At 43.7% G+C, this 25799-nt stretch overlaps 1 protein-coding gene across 1 annotated transcript in view; it reads left to right on the top strand.

The window, feature by feature from the left end:
• The window catches only part of skic3 (SKI3 subunit of superkiller complex), a 146721-nt gene that overhangs the window by 104708 nt on the left and 16214 nt on the right, over window positions 1–25799 (top strand). Inside the window, exons 28-33 of the mRNA XM_068029718.1 lie at window positions 2470–2547; window positions 4770–4894; window positions 11359–11482; window positions 21570–21791; window positions 24040–24112; window positions 25584–25637. Coding sequence (XP_067885819.1) covers window positions 2470–2547; window positions 4770–4894; window positions 11359–11482; window positions 21570–21791; window positions 24040–24112; window positions 25584–25637 — 676 coding nt within the window. The remainder of the gene's footprint in view (window positions 1–2469; window positions 2548–4769; window positions 4895–11358; window positions 11483–21569; window positions 21792–24039; window positions 24113–25583; window positions 25638–25799) is intronic.

Below are 25799 nucleotides of genomic sequence, written 5' to 3'. Positions count from 1 at the left end.
CTGTCCCATTTGCCACAATGTAGCATTTCCCGACTTCAAAATTTGTTCCATGTGGCCCTGATTTTTTTTAACTTCTGTTTGCTATTATGCTTTCAAAAATAGCAATGGCATTTGAAAATTTTCATGATATTCCCAGCTGTAAGGGAACGCCTCTTTGCTGATGATGCTGCATTAACATCCCACACAGAAGAGTGTCTGCAGAGACTCATCGACAGGCTTGCGGCTGCCTGCAATGAATTTGACCTAACCATCAGCCTCAAGAAAACGAACATCATGGGACAGGACGTCAGAAATGCTCCATCCATCAATATCGGCAACCACGCTCTGGAATTGGTTCAAGAGTTCACCTACCTAGACTCAACTATCACCAGTAACCTGTCTCTCGATGCAGAAATCAACAAGCGCATGGGAAAGGCGTCTGCTGCTATGTTCAGACTGGCTAAGAGGGTGTGGGAAAATGGCGCACTGACACGGAACACAAGTCCGAGCGTATCAAGCCTGTGTCCTCAGTACCTTGCTCTACAGCAGCGAGGCCTGGCCAATGTATGTCAGCCAAGAGCGACGTCTCAACTCATTCCATCTTTGCTGCCTCCAGAGAATCCTTGGCATCAGGTGGCAGGACAATATCTCCAATGCAGAAGTCCTCTAGGCAGCCAACATCCCCAGCATATACACCCTACTGAGCAAGTGGCGCTTGAGATGGCTTGGCCATGTGAGTCGCATGGAAGATGGCAGGATCCCCAAGGACGTATTGTATAGCGACCTCGTCACTAGTATCGGACCTATCAGCTGTCCATGTCTCCGCTTTAAAGACGTCTGCAAACGCGACATGAAGTCCTGTGATATTGACCACAAGTCGTGGGAGTCAGTTGCCAGTGATCACCAGAGCTGGCGGACAGCCATAAAGGCCGGACTAAAGAGTGGCAAGTCGAAGAGACTCAGCAGTTGGCAGGAAAAAAGGCAGAAGTGTAAGGAGAGAGCCAACTGTGTAACAGCCTCGACAGCCAATTTTATCTGCAGCACCTGTGGAAGAGTCTGTCACTCCAGAATTGGCCTTTATAGCCACTCTAGGCGCTGCTCCACAAACCACTGACCATTTCCAGGCGCTTACTCATTGTCTCTCGAGATAAGGAGGCCTAAGAAGAATGAAAAAATATAATTCTTTTCTGATTTTTGTGCCAATGTCGTCTTAAACGTGGGTAATTACAAGTAAGGTAAGTCTCAAGGAACCATATTTGTGACACAGTCATAAGCCTGCTTTGGACCTAAAAGGCCACTTTTGCAGCCCTCGGCAAGATCCAGCAAGTCTACCAGTTCTGAATTTTTAGCAGGCGTGTCTTGCTGCACAACAAGATAGAAAAATAGCCCTGTAGCAATGGTAAACTCTACATTCCCAGCCTGTGTGTGGTTACCTGGGGCTGCACTGTTTTAGATTAGGCCTTAAGTTGGTCTGACATCATTATTTTTCCTATGGAGACATGAGCAGGGTTGGAAAACTAACTTGAGGGTCTGATCACAAGTCGTTTAAAAAAACATGCACAGTAAAGATTTTAATAGGCATGCTAAATGGGGAATACTTAAAGCAGAAATGATTCCCCTCTAGACTTTCTTTTCTCTTTACTAAGTGGCTCATTGAGTTAAAAGGTGGTGAAAAGTGGAAAAGTTATACGTTTTGCATCTGTGAACAGTATTCTAGTTCAGATATTCTGCCCCTAAATTTGCAAATTAATGCACATACATCGTCTGCTGGAAGGAGCTGGATTGTTTGGTGGTATCATTGTCTTATGTTGTGCTGTCTCTGTGTCAAAGGCTTTATCACAAGGACCTGGATTAAACAAATCTTCACACTTCTATATCAACTGGGAACACCACCACCTGCAAGTTCCCCTCAAAACCACACAGCATCCTGATTTGGAACTATATCGCCAATCCTTCGCTGTCACTGGGTCAAAATCCGGGAACTCCCTTCCTAACACCCCAAGGACTGCAGCAATTCAAGAAGGCAGCTCACCATCACTTTCTCAAGGGCAGTTAGGGATGGGCAATAAATGCTGGCCAAGCCAGCGATGCCCACATCCCAAAAACAAAAAAAAACTTGTATTTGTATGGCACCTTTAACATAATAAGATGTCCATAGACACTCCATAGGAGCATTATAAAGCAAAATCTGATACCAAACCACTCCGAGACATTAGGGCAGATGACCAAATGCCAAAGAATCAAGGGTTTGATTCTTACAAGATAAGATTGCAGAGAGGTAAGCAGCTGTTGTTGAAACCCTGGACTATCATCATGTAATGGAACCATCAATCAACTTGGTATGGTTCCTGACTATGCTGGAGATGCTGACAGTGCGCATTTATTTTTATCATGATCTGTGTTGCTTGTCATACCACTCGTGCAGACCTGATATCCACAGCAAATGTGTTTTTTTCCTTCAAGACAAATATTTATTCTTTTTGGTTTCAGAGCAGTTGTGCTACTAGAGAATACCGAAGACGAAGCGAAACTTAAGTATGCTCGGAGGAATTGGGCTCGAGCTTTATGGTATGTTATAAATGACTTATGGGGGTGCTGAATAAAGTGTGTTTAGACAGTTGTCTTCCATCATCTGCTTGCTTACTGCTGCAACAAATACACAATGGACAGAATTTTCCCAGTCCTGTGGAGGCAAGTTGGGCAGCAGGAACCGGGAGCTGAATTTGAAATTCCCATCAGGTTGGCTCCCCGATGCATTCCCAGCGCCACGCGATCTTGCCAGAGAGGGTCAATGTGGCAGCGGCTACCTGCCCAGCAGTGGTGGGTAGTCAAGTAAGCCAATTAAGGAGCCAACCGGGGGCAAGTTACTGACGCTGCCAGGATCTTCCCAGCATTGGACTGGCCCTGCCTCCTCTCCACCACCCCCCCGCCCACCCCACTGAATCGAGAGGCCAGCAGCAGCGGGAGGGCCATCAACGCCCCAGTCACTGGCCCCATGAATGTGTTGCAAAAGTGCAAAGGCTGCTGCATTGGCCATAACCCTGTAGAAAAGGTTTCTCCTATGAGCTGTGGGCCTTCAGTTTTTTTATCAAATATTAATCAGGCTTCTGAAGGTGCCACCATTTTGAGGCGACCTCGCGCTCTGCTCCCTGCCTCAGCAGTGCCCACCTATGGCAGTGCAGCTGCAGTCCAACCATTATTGTGGGCCCTCCTATTGGACTTCCCCCACCTCCCCCCCACCATCCTTAATTGGATGGTGAATGTGGAGGTGACCTGTTAATTGGCCGTCTCCCGGAAGATTCCAACTGTCAGTGCACCTCTGACCTATGCAGGGTCTGGGACCCTGAAATGAACCATAGAACCAGTCCGTATCAGCCAAAAAAACTAGCCGCCCAATCTAATTCCACCTTCCAGCACCTGGTCCATAGCCTTGCAGGTTACAGCACTTCTGGGGCATGTCCAGGTACCTTTTAAAAGAATTGAGGGTTTCTGCCTCCACCACCATTCATGGCAGTGAATTCCAGACACCCACCACCGTTTGGGTGAAAAGGTTTTTCCTCATGTCCCCTCTAATCCTTCTACCAATCACCTTAAATCTGTGCCCCCTGGTAATTGATCTCTTTGCTAGGGGAAACAGGTCCTTTCTATCTGGGACCCTCATAATTTTGTACACCTCAATTAAGTTACCCCTCCGTCTCCTCTGTTCTAAGGGAAACAACCCTAGCCTATCCAATCTTTTTTCATTGCTGCAACTTCCAAGCCCTGACAACATTCTTGTAAATCTCCTCTGTACACTCTCCAGAGCTATTATGTCTTTGTTGTAATGTGGTGACCAGAACTATATGCAATACTCCAGCTGTGGCCTAACCAGCGTTTTATACAGTTCCAGAATTGCATCCCTGCTTTTGTATTCTACGGTCCTGAAGCCTGAAATTTTTCAAAGGGCATAAGATTTCACCCAATGTGTTAAGTTGTCAAATACTCAAGTAGACTTGAATATTCACACTATATATTCCAATACTAGGCCTGCTTTAGCAGAGCAGATATTAATCAATATGAGAAGTGCAAAATTATAAATATGCAATTGGTATTCGCAGTGTACTAGTTCTTAGAATAAACTACTTTCCAAGTAGAATTTTATAAAATATGACCAAACATAACATTAAATTATTAAAAATATTCTTCATCTTGAGATATGGCAATTTTGCAATCCTAGTTGTAGATTTAGGAGCTATGTCAGGTTACCAGTCCTTTAGAGCTATCATATGGGTGATATATGAATTTTGTAATCCACAGCTAGTTCTTTACATTCTTCAGATGAATGCTTATCACTTAGCAATTTGAAAAATATTTCCTTTCTATAATACACTACATTGACATTGCATTTTGTAGTATGAAATTATTTCCAAAGCATAATTGCTTGTGTGACAGCAAACCAGCTTATCTTTGCATGGGAATGGGGCGAACCACGAAGTTAGTCAGGGTTTAAGTTTTAAAGTTGGCATATACTTAATACAGTGAAATCTCTAGCCTAGTTAACAGATCTCTGGTTTGATTAATATGATAGATTAAATCATATCCCAATGTTTTCTGTTTTTAAATAATTTTTTGGTGTTGTGTTCAGAGCTTTTATGTTGGTGGTTTAGCCAAAAGTCAGATTCCTGCCAACTATATTGTGACTGGCCTGAAGAGCACTGATCATTGCTTAATGTATTTACCTTGTGGGTTGGAACACAAGTGGTTTGAAGATGACCTTGCTGCTACTTCAAAGTTACCCTTTTACTCTTCAGTGCTGCAGGTCAATATCAGGAGGCTATCCAGGCTTACATGTTGTACCTGCCTGTGGAGTTTGATGACATCATTGGTCTTGCTCTGGCTTACTTGAAGAAAGGGCTTCATCAGGAGAGTACTAAAGGTAAAGATGGGGTTAGCATGAACTGTGTACATAGGAAATGTCTGCCAGCATGACATTTGTGTAAAACGTTGCACAGTATTCATTAATTCAAATGCATAGGCTTGCATCTCAATTTAATCATATTGTATAAATAGAATAAGCTATGAAAGACTTATGCAGCTGTTTATGAACAAAATTACAATGGCCTAGAGTTTGCGGCCAGCAGTCAAGTGATAGCACTTGCTGCTGACCTCAAAGAAAGCTGCCCACAAAGATCTTGCAATCTCTGTGGTGTGAATTTCCTCTTTGCCGATGTAAGTTTGCATCGAGCACTAAGTCAAGGGGGTCTCCAGGCATTCAGCAACAGTAATGTCAGATAGCCAGTTAGGTAGCCAATCAAATTGAAGTATTCTCATAGACTGCAAGGGAGTGACATGCACCCATTATCCTTCACTTTTAATATTTTACAGAGAGTAAAATAAACGATTATGACATACATATGGGATTAAGGGAGAATCTGAGGTAACAAACTTCAAAAAATATCTATTTTATAAATATATGGAACTTTATCATAATGGAAAAATTTGACATTCCACTAACATAACAGTTTCAGCAATAATTATGAACTTAGTACACTTTAAAAACCCGATTACGTCTCATTCAGCAAAGTGTCACTTTTTCAGGGGTTTTACAGCGAGACTATTAGCATAAAAGGCAAGTTCTCGTCAGTGATTTTTACTTGATTGCTGTCTGGGGGGTTGAGGGGGACTTCATCAGCACACCCTCTGGAGAAACATAGAATCACTGATAGCAACTTCTTGATTTCCACATTTAACTACGTATTTGTGGACTCCAGACGTTGCTGCCAGTTTCAGAGGAGTAGTGACGGAGGACATTGATAGTTTCATCATCATTACTACCTCAAAATCCAAGCCATTCTCAAAATGAGAGGGAGGGATTCTTAATAGATTTGCTGCGATCTTGCATCTGGCAATCTGGCAGGCACTTTGCATGTGCATAGCGGCCACCCCCACCCCCCCAATCACGTTCATGGCATCACCTGTTGAAGGAGCAGGTGCTGGCGCCATTTTTAAAAGGCTGCCAGCCTGCAAACAGCACAACATAACGCAGAGTTAATCCCCCCCCACATATCATATGTAACGCAGAGTTGACTACTTCCCCCCGCCCCCATACACAACATAATGCAGAGTTGACCCATCCACCCCTAATACAGTGCATAGTACAGAATTGACCCCTTCACCACTACCACCGCCCCTCCCCCCATACAGTACATAGTGCAGAGCACGCCCCTTCCCCACCTCGTTGGCGCTAGCTTTCCCTGGATAGGAAAGCAAAGGTACGTGAGTTCCGCATGTTGCACTGAAGATCGGGAACTGAAGGCAAGATCGCTGCGGATGACATTTTAATTAATCCAAAGATATAATTTAAATATGCAAATTCTGGTCCCGTCGCAGAGCGGCTGAGGGACCACCTCGGAGCTTCCCCACCGCCAGGAAGATTGGGTCCTGCAATCCTGGTGTCGGGTTTTGTGGCAGGCAGCTGCTGCTCCGATTTTCTGGCCCCCCCCCCACGCACGATCACTGAACCTGACGTCGCGAAGAGAACAAGATCCAGACCTATAATCCTATTGGTGGGTGGAATTTTAGCGTGACCTTTGGGACAGAACAGAGATGGGCGTGTGGGGCATAGAATTGGGACGGGAGCTGTTGGATAAAATGTCCAACGTTATGATGTCCCATTCTGATTTTGTCCATGGTGGCAAACATAGAGGGCAGAGATCAGATGGCGTTACGGCAGGCAGGCAAATAAGGTATTTAAGAGGCCTATTGACAGTGTTTTTATTTGTGGCTTTAAAATTTATTAACGGCACACGGGATTCATAGGACTTCAGAGCCTCGCCTGCTTGAAGGAGACAACATGGAGGCAGTAGCTCATTGCTGGCTGCAAGAGGAAGCCATTGGGAGAGGCTGCGTCAACTGCCAGGCAGGGTGGAGAAGGGAGGGCATTGTCTAAGGAGTGGAGGAAAAGATCGCAGAACTGTAGGGGTGCCATTCTAAGGGGGGGGCAATGGGCAAGTGCCACCACGTCAGAGGTGACAAGTGGTGGGAAGGAGGGGGGCTGCTGACAGGGGAGGACTTGTACTTAGAGAGAGGCCACCTTATTCATCTAGGTTTTGGGGACCCTGTTGAAGTGGAGGTGCAGCAGGGAATTCTGTGGCATGTAGCCCAACTCCTGAGTTCCCAAGGCCTGTCCACCATCTACAAGGCACAAGTCAGGAATGTGATGAAATGCTCTAGGCTTGCCTGGATGAGTGCAGCTCCAATAACTCTCAGGAAGCTCAACACCATCCAGGACAAAGCAGCCTGCTTGATTGTACCCATCCACCACCTTGAACATTCACTCCCTTCACCACCGATGCACAGTACCATCTACAAGATGCCCTGCAGCAACTCACCATGCCTCCTTCACTAACACCTTCCAAACCTGTGACCTCTACCACTTAGAAGGACAAGGGCAACAGACACACGGGAACACCACCATCTGCAAGTTCCCCTCCAAGCCATACACCATCCTGACTTCGAAATATTTTGCCGTTCCTTCACTGTCGCTGAGTCAAAATCCTGGAACTCCCTCCCTAACAGCAATGTGGTTGTACCTGCATCAGATGGACTAGAACAGTTCAAGAAGGCAGCTCGCCACCACCTTCTCGAGGGCAATTATGGATGGAAAACACATTTTTTATTCATTCATGGGATGTGGGCATCGCTGGCTATTTATTGCCCATCCCTTTGCCAGTGATGCCCACATCCCATGAAATGAAGTTTTTGAAAAAAGAGCGGGAAGGAGGTCCAGGCACCTGAAACAGCACTACAACGACCTGTGAGGCCACAGGAGGGTCAACAGTGGCCTCCAGACGCAGGAGAAAGACAGGTGGCTTCCCCATGCAGAAGAAGGTACTCTCCAGAGAAGGTCTACCACTCGAGGTTAAACTAACCTTCTGATGTCAAAGGGGCAATGCCAGCGAAAACTCCACCTCTCTAGGGAGGCCATCACTGACCCTATGTGCTGTGATGCAGGATGAGTTGTGCTTCAGGGGGACTTGGTGGAAATCCAATGCCAGTGGTGCTGAAGGTCACCATAGCACTGAACCTCTAGATCAATCCAGGGATCCACTGGGGACATGTGTGGGACCTCACTCCATTGTATGTCGGTGCATCAAGGAGGTCACCCTTTTCAGGAGGACTGGTGACTATGTGCACTTCCGCATGGATCCTAACTCTTAAGCTGAGAGGGCCATCAGGTTCGGGACCATTGCTGGATTCACTCAGGTGCAGGATAGCCAGCGGTCTTCTTCAACAGGAAGGGCTTCCACTCCCTCAATGCAACCACCGTAAATGGATCCTACAGGTCTTTGCACACTTCCTGAGAAGTTTTCTTGATGCCCACATTTTGAAGCAGTCCCAGGTGCCAGAACTCTTCCGGCCTCCTGCACGCCTTCAGGGATAGATCCTTGAAGACCAGGGCTACCCACTGAGGACATGGCTGCTGACACCTGTGAGGAACCCACGCACAGATGCAGAAGAGAGGTATAACTCCTGCCATGGGCCAACATATGCGACCATAGAGCAGGCCACTGGTCTGCTGAGATGAGATTCAGGTGCCTGGATCGGTCTGGTGCAGCCCTTCAGTATGCCCCGGCGAGGGTCTCAAGTATTGTGGTGGTCTGCTGTGCACTGCACAGACTGGCACTACAGAGGGGGGAGGCATTGAACAATGAGGAATGCATGATGTGTGCTGACTCCTTGGACGATGAAGATGCGGAGCAGGAAGCTGGCCAAGCGTTGCCAGATGAAAGACACCAGGGACAACAGGAGAGACGTAATGAAATAAGTGCAAGGGAGGCGCACAATGCTCTTATACATTTGCGTTTCCTTTGATCCTTACTGCTAGCTGTATGTTGACCAATAAAGACTTGCCTTTATGCAGACTTCTTGTCGCATTCTTTCCTTCAGGGAACAAATGCTCATAGATCAGTTGTGTAATGCTGAGCTGGAAAGGCTCCAGACTGGACCCCTCACAGCATGATGTATTGCCTTGAGTCTCATCACAGGGGATACGAGGGACCAAAGGCCTTACGGAAGAGAAAGGAGATCTTGTTTGTTGGGGGAAAAAAAATCTTTCATGACTGACAGCAAACGCTACCCTTGCCACCTACAATATACATCGACCCGTGAAAATCCCATGCTTCTCGGTGCTCTTCCTCATTTGCGTGCACTCCTATGAGGTGCTTCCCTCTGCGCTGTCAGTTGAGGTTGAGGCAGGCTGCTGACTTCCTGCCCTTGTCTAGGGATGATCTTGGTGGTCTTCCTCTGGTTGCCGTAGGGCTGGTGGGCCCAGCATGTTGGGGTCCTCCTACACAGAAGCAGTAGCACCCTCTGTAATCAGGGATGATGGAGGCTCTGGCATCACTGGAAAAGGGACAGAGGAACTGCTGGCCACACCAGGAGCACCCTGAGAGGAGCCACAGCAGCGGTGGGCAGCCTTTCCTGCTCCCTTGCAAGGCAAACTTGTGACTGTCTGCTGACCTGAGAGGGTAGAGGACCTGGTGGTGACTCAAGGTCCCCTGTTCCCCCTCACCTTACCACTGCTGCCTAGCGCTCATGATTAAGATGAGTCCTGCGGTGCTTTGCTGGATGTGGCTTTCCAGGAGTGCCGCAGTCTCTCAATGGGGCATGAGTGGCGTCCTCCAATCAGACGGTGCAGCAATCAAGGCCTGGATGGATTCCTGCATCGGCCACGCTTGGGCAAACATTGCCTCTGACATCTCTGCCAGATGTTGTCTGACCTCTTGCTGCACCATTTCCTGTGATGCTGGCAATATCAGAGGCACATCATGAACCTGGGGCTCGACATGGGCCTGGCTGCCCACAGTCCTCCGACAGACAGAGGCTTGGGCTGTCACACCCTCCATCAGCTGCTTGGGCGCATTTGTGCTGTGCTCACCAGGTTGTGTGCCTAAATCTAACCACGAGTGCAAACCCACTGATGTGATAGTATCTGCACTGGTGTAGAGTGCAGGGGTATGAGGTGACTCTGCACCCTCTGAGGCTCCTTCAGAAGTGGCAGGCTCTCCCACAGTCTTGGCTCTTCGAGTAGGCTGCACATAACCTGCATGAGAGACAGAGACATTGAAAGATCAAGAGCCTCCCCCTCCTGACACTGCACACACCCCTAGTTTGGAGATCCCTGTCGGCACCAGATCCCCGATGAGCAGCATGACTCCATCGCTGCAGATGCAGCCTTGTGCCCCATGGTGACCTTTCTCATTGTCTTGGAAGGTGCCCCTGTCTCTCCGTCTGATGCACTCCTTCCACTCTGCAGCCCAACCAGCCCCATCTTTCGTCCTCCAACGAGGTCAGGGCATGGAGAATCGGCAGCCCACCACCGGCCTTGGCCTACTGTCTGCGATTGTGTGCAATCTTCTGCTGGTCTCTCAGCGAGAACAATCCCAAGACATATGCCGGTGCTTGTCCATTGGTGATGGATGGGGATACACAGATGTCTTCTGCATCCAGCCCCTTTCCAGGGACCTCGTGAGGGTCTCCAATGACAAACTGCCTCCTTTCAGGGCCACTTCACCATGCCTCAGGCAGTTTGTCTGCATTTCCTGACCCTTTGCCCATGTCTTGGTGGGCACTCCCTCTCACCCAAGGCACCCTCCTGCTTTGCCAGATGCATGACCCAAGAGGTGAAGGCTTCAAGTGGTGCTCACATTTGCTGTCCAGTTGAGGTCATTGAGCAGCTGGTGGTACTGAATCCAGGTCCTTGGTGTGACCCCACGGCTGCTGACCTCCTCTGCTATCTGCAGCCATGCTTATTTAGTCAGGCTCCCAGCTTTCCTCCTCCTGTCCCTATGGAATAGTATATCCCACTTTTCCCTGGCACCTAGAGGGGGAGGCATTACTAAAGCGTGGGGCCACCCGGAGCCTACTGTCCACCATCACTCTGCAGTCTTTCAGAACTCTACCAATCCTTTCTCTGCACACAGCAAGATTGAATGCCGGTCTGGCAGCCCTTTCAAAAGGGCGCCAGCACCTGCCGTGGCATCAGCTGACACTGGCGTCTCTACGGCCTCCCTCTTGACCGGCAACATAATTGGTTGACCCCCGTGCCTCATTGTCCTTAATCATCCAACCACTGCTGGATCACGTGTGGCTGGCCGCTCCTGACCCTAATGTGTGTGCCTGGGGTTTGGCGTCTACAAAACAAAATCCAGCCTAGTGTCTTAAAATTTGAAAACCAAGTAACTGCAATTATACCCATTATGCATTCTTTGTATATTTTCTTTTATTATATTGAAATGTTTTTATAAGGTTTATGTGTATTTTTGATCATTTAATGGAGGGGGTGGAGTTAATTTACTGAAAGATTACATTTATTTTGGCTCATATATGTTTTGGCAGCTTATGAAAAGGCTTTAACAGTTGCTCGCACAGAGAAAGAGAAGGCTCATATAATGATTGCACTTGCAATGATTGCATTCAAAGAGGGCAGAATGGACAATGCCAAGACTTTACTCTTCAAATGGTAAATATGTATAAAACATAATTCATGTTACTTTGCCATCCCAATTTCGAGATGTTTGTATGTTTCTAATTTCATTCATTGTAGTTTGCAGACATTGGTACTTAGAGAAACTTTAGTTATGTTGTACCTAATATACAAAATTTGAACATCTGTAAACGCAAATTAAATTTTTGCAGGCTGCATACTGTAAAAGGGCTTCTATTCAAACGGTGTAAATTTGAAGGTTGCTCCCTTTAATATATGTGTACTTTCTCACACATGTAAAGGATCTGTAATTTCTGCACACACCAGGAGAAAAGCGGTCTATCAACAAATGAAATAATACTTTACAGTTTGTGTCATTACTGGTGTTTAGATGGACACTAGCTTCTTGGCTAAATTTTAAGAATCTAACCCTCAGTGCCTGTTCACAATATGTTGTGTTCCAGATCAAGATCAGGCTTTTCTGTATGAGAAAGGACAAAAACAAATGGCTCTAAAATATGATCTGGACATCCATGCAGTTCTTGATCAGCAGTTTTTAAAAATATTTCTTCTTGAAATGTGAATGAGCCTAGCAAGACTACATTTATTGCCCCATAAAATTGACCTGATGATGGGCCTTCTTCATGAAGCTACGATCATACCTGCTGCAATCAGTGTGCCAGTGATGAAGCAGTTGGTTTTGATTGCAGTGGCAGGGAATCAAGTGAACTGCTCTGTCTTAGGTTGTTAGAGCATCTTGATTGTTGTTGCAGCTGCACTCATCCACATGAATGCTGAGTATTGTACCACACTTCTAACTTAAGCCTTGTAACAACAGCAGCAACTTGTATTTATATAATGCCTTTAATGTAATACTACGTCTGAAGGCGCTTGAGAGGAGCATTATAAAGCAAAATTTGGCACCAAGCCACTTAAGACGATATTAGGGCAGATGGCCAAGAGGTAGGTTGTAAGGAGTGTCTTCAAGGCAGAGATAGATAGATTTTTGGATAGTAAGGGAATTAAGGATCATGGTGATAGTGCGGGTAGCTGAAGTTGAGGTAGATGATCAGGATGATTGTATTGAATGGCGGAGCAGGCTTGAAGGGTTAAATGGCCTACTCCTATTTCTTATGTTCTCATTTATGTAACAGTTACCCTAGCATGAGCTTCAAGAGAGGATGGAAAAAAATTGATATAAATATTGTCCAAATATGTGGACTTAACTGATGACACAACCTAAATGTCTTCATTAGCCTGTACTTATTCCTGTTTTTATTCAAAGATAAGTAGGGTAGAGAAATAAAAGGAGTGTTAAATTATTAGAAAGCACTAGATAAAAGCAATGAAAATTATGAGCAAAGTGATTTTCAGTGACTCCAACTTAACTATTTCTCCTGGAACATGTTAAGCTACTTCTGTGGACTTACCGGTAGCTAGATTTTGTTTCAGAATAAGGAGAAAGATATCTTGTAAAGTGAATTAGAATTTGGTTTTAATTTTTATTAAATTTTTGTGCTCATAAAATCAAATTGATATCAGCGCCGAGGATTAAAACATTTCCAGTTTCTGCATCCATTGTCAACATTAAACACTGTTAGGTTAAATACAGGACAGCCAACTGCAAAGTAAATGTTCTGATGAAGGGTCACTGACCTGAAACATTAACTCTGCTTCTCTCTTCACAGATGCTGCCAGACCTGCTGAGTATTTCCAGCATTTCTTGTTTTTATTTCAGATTTCCAGCATCTGCAGTATTTTTCTTTTATTTTTATGCAACGTAAATGTCCTCTACTTTATCCAAAAGTGGCGCAGTGGTTAGCACTGCAGCCTCACAGTTCCAGCGACCCGGGTTCAATTCTGAGTACTGCCTGTGTGGAGTTTGCAAGTTCTCCCTGTGTCTGCGTGGGTTTCCTCCGGGTGCTCCGGTTTCCTCCCACATGCCAAAGACTTGCAGGTTGATAGGTTAATTGGCCATTATAAATTGCCCCGAGTATAGGTAGGTGGTAGGGAAATATAGAGACAGGTGGGGATGTGGTAGGGATATGGGATTAGTGTAGGATTAGTATAAATGGGTGGTTGATGGTCGGCACAGACTTGGTGGGCCGAAGGGCCTGTTTCAGTGCTGTATCTCTAAACTAAACTAAACTAAAATATGCTCCAGTTTCAACCTCAACCTCCAAAGAGCACTCCTCATTGCACAGCTGTGACATTTCATTAACCACCTATATTTGTATTCTTTGGGATTGACAATTGATATCAATTTGGAACAGTTCTGTAACATGGGACCCTGCCTACTAAGAATTAGTTTGAGAACCCACCGAACTTTATAGCGTAAAACACTTGCAGCCAACAAGGACAGAAAATTTTCACCCCATCCCATTAGTTCTGGCATAATTTAAATTCCGGTTCCACATATAGGAACATAGGAGCAGGAGTAGGCCATTTAACCCTTGAGCCAGTTCCACTATTCAATGAGATCATGGCTAATCTGTGACTTAACTCCATATAACATGTATACCTTTGGCTAACAATAATCTGTTCATCTTGGATTTAACATTTACAATTGATCTAGCATCAATTGTCATTTGTGGAAGAGAGTTCCAAACTTCTGCCACCCTTTGTGTGTAGAATTGTTGCCTAATTTGACTCCTGAAAGGTCTGGCTGCAGTTAGTTGACAATGCCTCTAGTCCTAGACTCCCCAACCAGCGGAAATAGTGTCTCTGTATCTACCCTATTGTTTCCCTTAATATATTGAAAACTTCAATCAAATCACCACTTAACCTTTTAAATTCGAGGAAATACAACCCTAGTTTGTGTAATCTCTCTTCATAATTTAACCCTTGGAGTCCAGGTACCAGTCTGGTAAATCAATACTGCACTCCCTCCAAGACCAATATATCTTTTTTAAGATGGTTTGGTGTCCAGAACTGCTCACAGTGATCCAGCTGTGGTCTAACCAGGGCTTTGTATAGCTGAAGCATGACTTCTACCGCTTTGTATTTTATTCCTCTAGATACAAGGAACAGCATTCCGTTAGCTTTTTTGATTATTTTCTGTACTTGTTTGTGACATTTTAATGATTTATGTACCCAGACCCGCAAGTCTCTTTGGACCTCCAGGTTTCTAGCTTTTCACCATTTAGCAAGTACTCTGTTCTATCCTTCTAAAGTCCAAAGTATATGACCTCACATTTGCCTACATTCAAATCCATTTGCCACAGTTTTGCCCATTAACCTAATCTAACAACATCACCTTCGTAACTTTATGCTTTCATCTACACTGCTTACAACACTGCCTCTCTTTGTGTCATCGGCAGATTTCGACATGTGGCTTTCTGTCCCACCATTTAAGTTGTTAATACAGTGAATGTTGAGGCCCAACACGGATCTCAATGAAAATGAGAATTGTGATATAGCTACTAAGAAAATGCACCACCTCATTTTTATTTATCTTGAAATTAATTTGCCAAATACATACCCATTTTTCAAGTTTATTAATGTTTGTATTTTGTTGCAGTCTTCCTCAGCATTAACCATACCCCCAATTTAGTGTCATCCACAAATTTTGAAATTGTACTTCTGATTTCCAAATTCAAATAGTTTTTGGGTAAATGGTGAACAGCACTAGACCCAGCACCGATCCTTGTGGAACACCACTTCCCACATTTTGCTAGTCTGAGTAACTTCCTTTAACCACTACCATAAGTATAAAAGAAGATAATAGGTGCAGGAGTGGCCCATTAAGCCTGCTCTGCCATTCAATATGATCATGGCTAATCTTCGGTTTCAAATCCACTTTCCTGTCCGATGCCCATAATCCCTCGATTCGCTGAGACAAAAATCTATCTCAGCCTTAAATCTGTTCAATGATGGAGCATCCATAACCCTCTGAGGTAGAGAATTCCAAGAATTCACCATCCTTTGAGTGAAGAAATTTATCCTCAGCTCAATCCTAAATGATCCTCCCCTTATCTTGAGACTGTGCCCCATGTTCATGATTTCCCCAGCCAGGGGAAACAACCTCTCAGTTTCTACCCTGTCAAGTCCCTTCAGAATCTTGTATGTTTCAATGAGATCGCCTTCTAAACTCCATAGAATATAGACCCAATTTACTCAGCCTCTCATCATAGGAAAACCCTCTCATACCAGGGGCCAATCTAGTGATCCTTCGCTGTACTGCCTCCAAGTTCAAGTATTCCAGGTATGGTCTTACCCACGTCCTATACAGTTGTAGCAAGACATCTTTATTCTTGTACTCCAGTCCTCTTGCAATAATGGCCAAAATGCCATTTGTCTTCTGAATTGCTTGCTGTACATGCATGCTAACTTTGTGTTCCTTGTACGAGTACACCAAATCCCTCTGAAAATCCACATTTACAAGTTTCACACCTTTTAAAAAATATTTTGCTTTTTTATTCTTGCGACCAAAGTGAATAATCTCACATTTCCCCACATTATACTCCATTTGCCACCTTGTTGTCACTCACTTAACCGGCCTAAAAAATAGATTAACGAGAATGAATCCAGAGATGATCAACTGCAGTTACATGGGTAAATTGGAGAAGTTAGGACTGTTTTCCTTGGAGAAAAGAAGGCTGAGAGGAGATTTTATGGAGGTATTCAAAACCATGTAACTGGATAGAGTAGACAGGTGTTACAGTTGCCAGTTATGCAAGGATCAAGAACGAGAGGGCACAGATTTAAAGTAATTGGTAAAAGAAGCAAAAGCGACATGAGGAAAAACTTTTTCACGCAGCATGTGGTTAAGGTCTGGGATGCACTGCCTGAGAGTGTTGTGGAGGCAGGTTCAATCGAGGCATTGAAAAGGGAATTAGACAGTTATATGAAAAGGAAGAATGTGCAGGGTTACGGGGAGAAGGCGTGGGAGTGACACTAGATGAATTGCTCATTCGGAGAGCCAGTGTGTACATGATGGGCCAAATGGCCTCCTCTGCACTGTAACAATTCTGTGATTCTGTCTATATCTCTTTGAAACCTCTTTGTGTCCTCACAGTTTACATTCCCACCTAGCTTTGTATCGTCTGCAAATTTAGATACATTACTCTATGTCTCTTTGTCTAAGTTGTTAATATAGATTGTAAATAGCACAGATCCTTGCAGCACTCCAATAGTCACAGCCTGCCAACTTGAAAATGTCCCATTTATCACTACTGTTTGCTTTCTGTCCATTAACCAATCCTCTATCCATGCTGATCTATTACTCCCAACTCCATGAACCCTTAATTAAGAGCAAAATACTGCAGATGCTGTTATTCTGAAAGTTCCATGAACCCTTATCTTGTGTATTAACCTTTTGTGAGGCACCTTATCGAATGCCTTTTGGAAATCCAAGTATACTACATCTACTGGTTCCCCTTTATATACCCTATTACTTAGATGCTCAAAATACTCAAATAAATTTGCCAAATACGATTTCCCTTCCATAGAACTATGTTGACTTTGTCTGATCATACTGTGATTTTCTAAGTGAATTATTAAGACTTCCTTTCATAATAGATTCCAGCACTTTCCCAACTACTGATGTCAGGCTAACTAGCCTATAGTTCTCTCTCTCCCTCTCTTCTTGAGTAGCAGTGTTACATTTGCTAACTTGTAATCTGGTGGAACCATTCCAGAATCAAGGAAATTTTCGAAAATCATAACCTGCGCATCCAATATCTCTGCAGCTACCTCTTTTAGAACCCTAGGATGTAGTCCATCAGGTCCTGCGGATTTGTTGGATTTTAGTCCCTCCAGGTTCTCCAATACTTTTTCTCTGCTGATATTATCTTAATTTCCTCACTCTTGTTAGCCTCTAGGTTACACACTATTTCTGGTATGTAACTTGTGTCTTCTACTGTGAAGACAGGCACAAAGTATTTGTTCAATGCTTCTGTCATTTACTCATTCCACATGATAATTTCTCCTCTCTATGCTTCTAAGGGACCAACGTTTACTTTAGCTACTTGCTTCCTTTTTATATACTTGCAAAAGCTCTTACAATCTGTTTTTATAATCCTGGCTAGTTTACTCTCATTCTCGTATTTCCCTTTTCATCAACATTTTGGTGTCCCATGGCTGGTTTATAAAACACTCCCAAATCTTCAGACTTACTACTATTCTTTGCAAGATTATAAGTCTCTTCTTTTAATCTAATACTATGCTTAACCTCCTTAGTAGGCCAAGGATGAATCTGCCTTGCTGAGTTTTTGTCTTTCATTGGAATACATTTTTGTTGAACATTTTGAATTATTTATTTAAATGTTTTCCACTGTTTATTCACTGCCATACCTTTTTAGTTTATTTACCCAATCAACCTTAGCCAGCTCTCTGCTCATACCTATGTAACTGGCTTTGTTTCAGTTTAAGATTCTTATTTGTGATTTGAGTATGTCATTTTCAAACTTAATATGGAATTCAATTGCATTATGATCACTTTTTTCCAGCGGATCTTTTACTAGGAGATTACTGATGAACCCTGCCTCTTTACACAGTACTAGATCTAAAATATCCTTATCCCTAGTTGGTTCCATGATGTATTACTCCAGGAAACTGTCACATAAACATTCTGTAAACTCATCTTCCAGGCTACCTTTGCCAATTTGCTTGGTCCAGTCTATATGAAGATTAACGCCACTCACAATTGCTACATTGTCTTTGTTACATGGTCCAATAATTTTCTTGTTAATGCTCTGTCCAGTGGTATAACTACTGTTAGGGGGCCGATAGAAACATAGAAAATAGGAGCAGGAGTAGGCCATTCGGCCCTTCAAGCCTGCTCTGTCATTCATTATGATCATGGCTGATCACCCAACTCAGTAACCTGTTCCAGTAACCCCATACCCTTTGATCCCTTTAGACGCAAGAGCTATATCTGACTCCTTCTTGAAAACATACCATGTTTTGGCATCAACTGCTTTCTGTGGTAGCGAATTCCACAGGCTCACCACTCTCTGGGTGAATAAATTTTTCCTCATCTCAGTCCTGAAAGGTTTACCCTGTATCCTTAGACTATGAACCCTGGTTCTGGACGCCCCCACCATCAGGAACATCCTTCCTGTATCTACCCTGTCAAGTCCTGTTAGCATTTTATAGGCTTCTATGAGATCCCCCCTCACTCTTCTGAACTCCAGTGAATATAATCCTAACTGACTCAATCTCTCCTCATACGTAAACCACTCCCACCAGTGCTTTCTATTCCTAATCTCCCCTCGTACTGATTCCACTTCCTGATCTTCCAAGCCAAGATCCTTTCTCACTAATGTCCTTATGTCATCATTTACTATCTGGGCTACCCCACCTCCTTTTCTATTTTGCCTGTCTTTTAATTCTGCCTGTCCTTTCGAACTGTTGTGTATCCTGGAATATTTATTTCCGAAACTTGGTCACCTTGGGCTGGATTTTACCGGGCCCCGACATCAGGGGTCGTGGCGGGGGAGCCCAGAAAATGCCTCTGGGAGCGGCCTGACAAAGGTCTCGACACCGGGAAGGCCCGGCTCCATATTGCCAGTGGTGGCGAAGCCTCATGGCGCCCCCTCACCCCCACCCCCCATTGCTTGGCGACGGGGCCAAAATTTAAATGTATGAAAATGATTTGAATTGAATGCTTACCCGCTCCCACCGTCCATTCCGTTGCCATATTGATGGCAGTGGCTGTCACTCCCATTCGGAGATTCGATGCGGGACACTGGTGTGGAGGGGGAGCATGGAAATTATTTCAGTGCGGGAGGTGGGGAGTGGGGTAAATGATTCCGATTGGTAGAGGGGATGGTGGGAAGGGGTTGAAGGTAAACATTACTAAACTGAGGGTGAAAGGTCAGTTACTCAAGGTAGGTATTTTGGGTGGTGAGAGGGCAAGGAATGAAGTAAATGGATATTGGATGGGGTGGGAGAGAGGATGGAAAGATTTCTTTCATTCAAAGTATTAACATGCCTATTACTTTAAATATTGAAATTCAATGTTAGCGCTGGAAGCCCTTTAAAAATGGTGCCTGCACAGTGGCGCTGGACGCCGTTGCTGGGGACGGATCCCCACCCACGTCATAGAGAGATACAGCACTGAAACAGGCCCTTTGGCCCACCGAGTCTGTGCCGACCAACAACCACCCATTTATACTAATCCTACATTAATCCCATATTCCCTACCACACCTCCACCATTCTCCTACCACCTACCTACCTACACTCGGGGCAATTTATAATGGCCAATTTACCTATCCACCTGCAAGTCTTTGGCTGGGAGGAAACCGGAGCACCCAGCGGAATCCCACGCAGTCACAGGGAGAACTTGCAAACTCCGCACAAGCAGTACCCAGAACTGAACCCGGGTTGCTGGAGCTGTGGAGGCTGGAGCTGCCCTCGTTGGGGGTGCAGTCCACTCCAGCCGTGTAAATGAGCCGCCAGGTATAATATAGCAGTGGCTCCTCGGATTAAAGCCTGCACATGCAAGCCACCATCTTTTACGATAATCGGCGGTGGCAAAATAAAATCCATGCCCTTGGAGCCATGGGCTGGATTTTACCGGGGCCTCGACGTCGGGCTCCGTGGTGATGGGGGGTGGGGGTGCTGGTGGGAGGAAGATGGTGCCGGCATTGGTCCACCACAAAGCTCAATGCTGGGAGGGCCTGGCCCGATCCGGTCCTCCTGGTGGCAACAAGGCTCCATGGTGGCCCCTCCGCCGTTGGGCGACGGGACCTGCATTTCAATATGTAACTCAATAAAATGAATAAATTTAAATACACTCACCTCCAATCTTCTGGGCCCGCCACGATCTTCAGTGTGGCGGCCGGCACTCCCACGCCTTCACTTCCCAGTCTGGGGAAAGCTGGCGTAACGCTGGTGGGGACGTGAGAGGAGTTGAGATTTTTAGTGGCGGTGGGGTGGGGGGCACCAAATAAATGTAGAGTGTAGGGAATGGTGGGAAGGGGTGAACTTTAAACGTTGTACAGTCTGGGAGGGGGAAGGACAGATTTCAAAGGTAAGTGTTTTGCAGGTAAGAGAAAAAATAATGTAATTGTTATTGGGGGTGGAAAAGGCACATTACAATTTTATTTGGAAAATTTTGGGAGCATACATCTTTTAAAATTCAAATTTGCTGTCGGGGCTGGCTGCCCTTTAAAGATGGCGTTAGCACCTGCGCATAGGCATCTGGCGCCATTGCCGGCGTCGGACAGCCTTCCCCCTCCATGCGATTAGCTTATCGGGCCGCCCCGGCTATTTAAATGTGCCATCGCGCGGGCCAATATTTATTTCGCCCACTGCCAGAAGCGGTGGCAGGCTATTAAAATCCAGCCCCATGTCTCTGTAATGGCGATTAGATCGAAACCATTTGCCACTAATTTATCTATAATCGCGGTGCTTCACTCATTCAGATAAAGAGCCTTTAATTTTTGTTTACCACTATTCCCTGCATGGACCTTATTCGAAGATGCACTCTTACCATTAGACTGTCTCTCCCTTCCTGTCCCACTCTGCTTGTCTTTATCCACATCACTACACTGTTCTATTGACTTAACCTTTCTCTTTGGATTTCTAATTCTCCCTCTGCCTGAGCCTTCCCCTCTCTCTGTTACTTTAAAGGCCTATTCACAGCCCTAATTATACGATTTGCCAGGACACTGGTATCAGCCTGGTTTAAGTGGAGCACATCCCAACAGATCAGTTCCCTCTTTCCTGAGTACTGGTGCCAGTGCCCCATAATTCAAAACCCCTTCTTTCAACACCACTCTGAACCACATGTTGAATTCTCTAATCTGCTTGACCCCATGCCAATTGGCGCGTGGCTCAGGTAACAATCCAGGGATTATCACCTTTGAAGTTCTGTGTTTTAATTACCAACATTACCAAAAACAGATTAATTGGTCATACCATCTAATTGCTCTTTTTGGGTCTGTGTTTTGTCTACAAAATGCTGTAAGAATTGCTTACATAATTACAGTGGCAGCACTAAATAAATTCTTCTTCACTCCTTTCTTCTTTTAATATATTTAAGAATTTTAGATGTATTAGATAAGTAGATGTTGAAAGGGTACAAATCCTGAATGCTGACATCATAAAATAGCATAACCTGGAAAGTTAATTTTGCTTTGTTAATTCTACTTCTTGCTGACTTTGTTTAACAGCTCCATGCTGAAGGAGCCTAGTATGGAAAGTCTGCAGGCTTTGTGCGCTCTGGGCCTGTCGAAGAAGGATACCACCCTCACTACAGCAGCACTTAATGAACTGTTCAAACATTCGGATAAAATCAGTTCAACTTATGAAACATGCCTTCTTTCTTCAGGGATGTTTTCTTTGCAAGGTAACAGCTTAGCTGTGCAGAGACAGGCCGCCAAAGCTGTTCATAGGTAAGGAAAATTAGTGTAAAACTTGTACTTTAATATACAGATGAGAATTCAAGTGTTCAGAACTATTCCAAATTTGCCCTTGCAGCTTGACATTTAAAACATGTTTTAATTTAAACTTATTACTCTTAATTATTCAGAATTACATTTATATTTGGCACTCATGATATGTGGCATAAATAGAAAGCTAAAGTTTTCCTTATGAACTATTTTGGAAAAATTTCTAGAAGATATAAATCAATCAGGAATTTAAAATAAAAGTCCATATAAATCAATCATTGCAGGTTTGAATGAGTTATGGTCATTGTAATACAGTGGGTCTTATTTTAAGTAAAACATTAGCCTGGGCCTGTATTGTTGACATATTTAACTTAGTTTATTTTTAAAGGAGTTTAACTATTAGTTCTAGCAGGATGTAGTTGTGTGCATTCAGTGAAAGACTGCAGAGATGCAAGATGATGTGAAGTTTTCCAAAATCATTAATCATTTATTTTTTAAAATGCAAAATTTGAATCCAAAAAAAATTGAGACGACTTATGTAAAGAACAGGTTTTCAAAACTGAATCAATTTTAAGGACATACCAAGAATTTGAGCAAAATTATGTACATCAGAAAGCCAGCTGGACAGACTCAGTACCGGCAATGTTACAGTTTAATCACAAATGGCTTGAAGCGAGTGCAAAGCTCACCTGAAATATAGTGCGTTGACTGTATGCAATTTTACTTATTGAGTTTATGATCATGATTATTTACAGCTCCATCTTTTCCTAAAGCTGAAAGGGGAGAGGCATAGGAAAGGATAGGTAAAATGAAGTGATAGGAAACTAATGCGATGGCATGAAATAGGGTCTGGAGGCAAGTGATGAAGCAGCCCCAGTGTCTTAGTAGCTGTGGAATTGGTGCTGATTAGTTGTGAAGCAAATGGCCCTGTTTGCCATATCAGGGTACAAACCTTTATTGTTGCAGAATGGCTGGAAAGAGGTGGGAACAGGTGAGAGGCTGATGCTGACGCTGACCATTGTTACGAGTAGCAGTGCCTATTCTGCACGTCCTTACAGCAGATTGCATAGCTCTACATCTGGTCTCTGCTTACCTGGAACCTGTGAAGACTGTTGCCTTCAGTCATTACCAGTTATTGTTGGTGGCATCTTAGTTGTTATAATGTAAATTCTGTAATCAAGAAGTAGATTCTGCATGTCAGCTTTATTTTACCCACTTCCTGTTGCAATGACAAGTTTTCTGAATTTTGAAGTGTATGGACTCACTCCATTAAAAAAAAAAAAGAATATTTGGGGAACTCTTGATGCTACTTACCAATCTCAGTATCATGCAATTTAAACTCTTTTACAAAAAAGTGCATTCACAGTGTCGTGACATGACCACTCAAGACAAAGCCCCCAATCAAAATATATAATTCTGATTGCAGTAGGAACAACACACTGTCAATTCAGTCCCATCACTGCACAGATCGCATAACATGTCATTTTAAACTTGCCAAATTAAAGAAAGCCACAGCCGAGTTGAACAATCTATTCATTCCCGAATGAGACGAACCAAACCAGGTATCTTTAGATCGACAAATTAACTGTTTATTAGAAAAAACTAAATGTCTTGAACACTACTAAGATAAACCCATATCTAAAAATAAAACAGTAAAGTCCTTGCAGATTTACGCTTCTGACGAAGTGGAATCTTCCAATCTGGAACAGTCCAAGGTTGCTTGAAGTCCTCGCAGCCGTCCAATGGGGTAAAAAAACAAGTTCCTCAACCATAGGAAACCCCAGCAGTCCAGTTCGGTAGCCGAAGTGCCCCTCTTCCTTTTCCAACGATGAACACCGATCAACGATTTGTTTTTTTTAAAAAAAGAATTAATCTGGCTTGACTTTTCAGAATTCTGAGAGTATAATAAATAGGGTTTAAATAGACAGAGAGATATTTCCTATTTCCTTCCATACATGCTGGCAAAACAGTCTGTGTCTGTTTCTCAACTGTCACTGCAGAAGCCAGTTTTTCAGGTAGTTTTAAAAGTCAATCACAACATTGTATATCCTGTTCTCTGTCTCTGGCTGTATCCAGGACAACCACGTTTCCTTGGTAACTTCTGATCTTGCTGTCTTAAAGCAGTACTGATCGTTTGCTGTCTTAAAGACACATTGCATATTCCCCCCCCCCAAAAAAAAAAGGATCATAACAATAGTTTAATTGAAAAAGTTATAACTTTATTACAAATGTTAAAAACATTCCTTTCCAGCAATCCAGCTGATCCTGCCCTTTGGACATTATTATCCAGAATTGTTCCTCAACATACTCCCCAAGTGGCAGAAGTAAGTTGTCTATATTTTTGTTTAAAATCCTGTTGCTAGAGGATATATATTTTTTCTAATACTTTACTAGCAAGAGAATTTATTATGTTTTTAATGTAACTCTTGGTTGCTTATCATGAGAAAAATGGCATACCTTAGGTAAATTATTTGGGAGTCACAAGGAATTATACTGCTGCTTGGAAAAGTTGATGGTAATAGACCAATAGGACAGCACAGAAGGATGCAATTTGAATGGGCAGCGATTGTAATGTTCTAATATGATGTGCACTAGTTGCTAGCTATTACTATAGCAAAAGCACAAGTAAAGGAAGAGATTTGACATGTATTACGTATTCTGTTTTTTCCTTCAGGAAATCTGGCTCGAAGTATAATGTCCCTACAAAATTCATAGCTGAAAATGGAGGCCGAAGTCTCCTAACCAACTCCCATTTACAACTAGCCCTTCATAAACACCATGCACAGAAAAGGGATCCAGAAGCATCCCACAGTCACCATAACTCTGCTAATCTCTTCAACACTCCAAGACTCCAATAGGTCTGTTAGCCCTTGGCACATCAGGAAATGCACAGGGACACTAATTATAGTAACGGCTATAGGCCCTGTGATGAAGCACAACCCTCTCCCCAGTCACAAGCACTGTTCCCTCTAAGTTCTTTGTACTGGATAGGCTCCAAATTCCTCTGAGCACTACTTTTTTTGTCCATCGGCAGTTTACATTTTAAAAGTCATGACTTACATTATGCTGGAAATTTCTCCTGACAAACTGACGAAGTTATTTCAATGCATGTATGTTCCATGCTGTGTGGCCATGCACATGCGCATCCTAAAGCGAATGTTGGTCACAAGTGTATATAGGAAGAACAGCAATGGGATATATGGCAGTTGTAGTGAGTGGACTTCAGTCTCTGTGAAAGAGCTACCAGGTTGTTTGGCTCCTGTTTCTTGGTCTATACAACTAGATTTCCCCCTTGCCCAATAAGTAGTTCACCACACCCGTAAATGAAGGAAGATGCCTTCATCCTTCCAGGCATTGCAAAAACAACAACTCTCTCCCGCTACCTCCCCGACAGACTGGAACTTTGGTTGTTGAATTAGCAGGTGTATGCTCGTAATATGTTACCCCATAAGTAAGTGCTTCTAAAAGTGTGTAAAGATTGGCTCCAGTTCTATCCTTCACCAGCTGGCTTTCTACAACATAACACCCACATGAGCACAGTCAGAAATGCCTCCTGCTGTAAAGCACATAACAGTCTGAATAGCATACACCAAAACACTCTTTGTATTAAGGTATATTCCTGCAAATTCTTTATAAACAAATGTATAATAGTTCATCAACATGCAAAATTCTTGGTGGAGAAAAAGATATCTGAATTCAACTGCTAAGCACTTTGGTATTATGTCATTTTAGTTTTGTGCAGTGATATAATCAGAAACGGTTTCTTGACCTTCTCAAACAAATTTTTCTCTGTAGGGTGGGGCAGTGGCTGGCAATATTGCACAGATTCTAAGTTTTCATCATGCAAAGGTAAATTCAAACAAAGCAATAATTATACTGCTATTTATGTTTATTTTTCAGCCTTTTGCAAATTGCAACTCATAATTTTTGAAAAAATTTACGCTGTAAGTCAAACAGCTTAACATGAAACATTTATGGTTTAGTGCCTAAGTTTGGTTTTTTTTCTCTTCT

Source organism: Heterodontus francisci, chromosome 4 (genome assembly GCF_036365525.1).
Source record: "Heterodontus francisci isolate sHetFra1 chromosome 4, sHetFra1.hap1, whole genome shotgun sequence".
Lineage (NCBI taxonomy): Eukaryota > Metazoa > Chordata > Chondrichthyes > Heterodontiformes > Heterodontidae > Heterodontus > Heterodontus francisci.
Note: the sequence above shows the minus strand (reverse complement) of the source record. Positions and strands in the feature narration are given on the sequence as shown.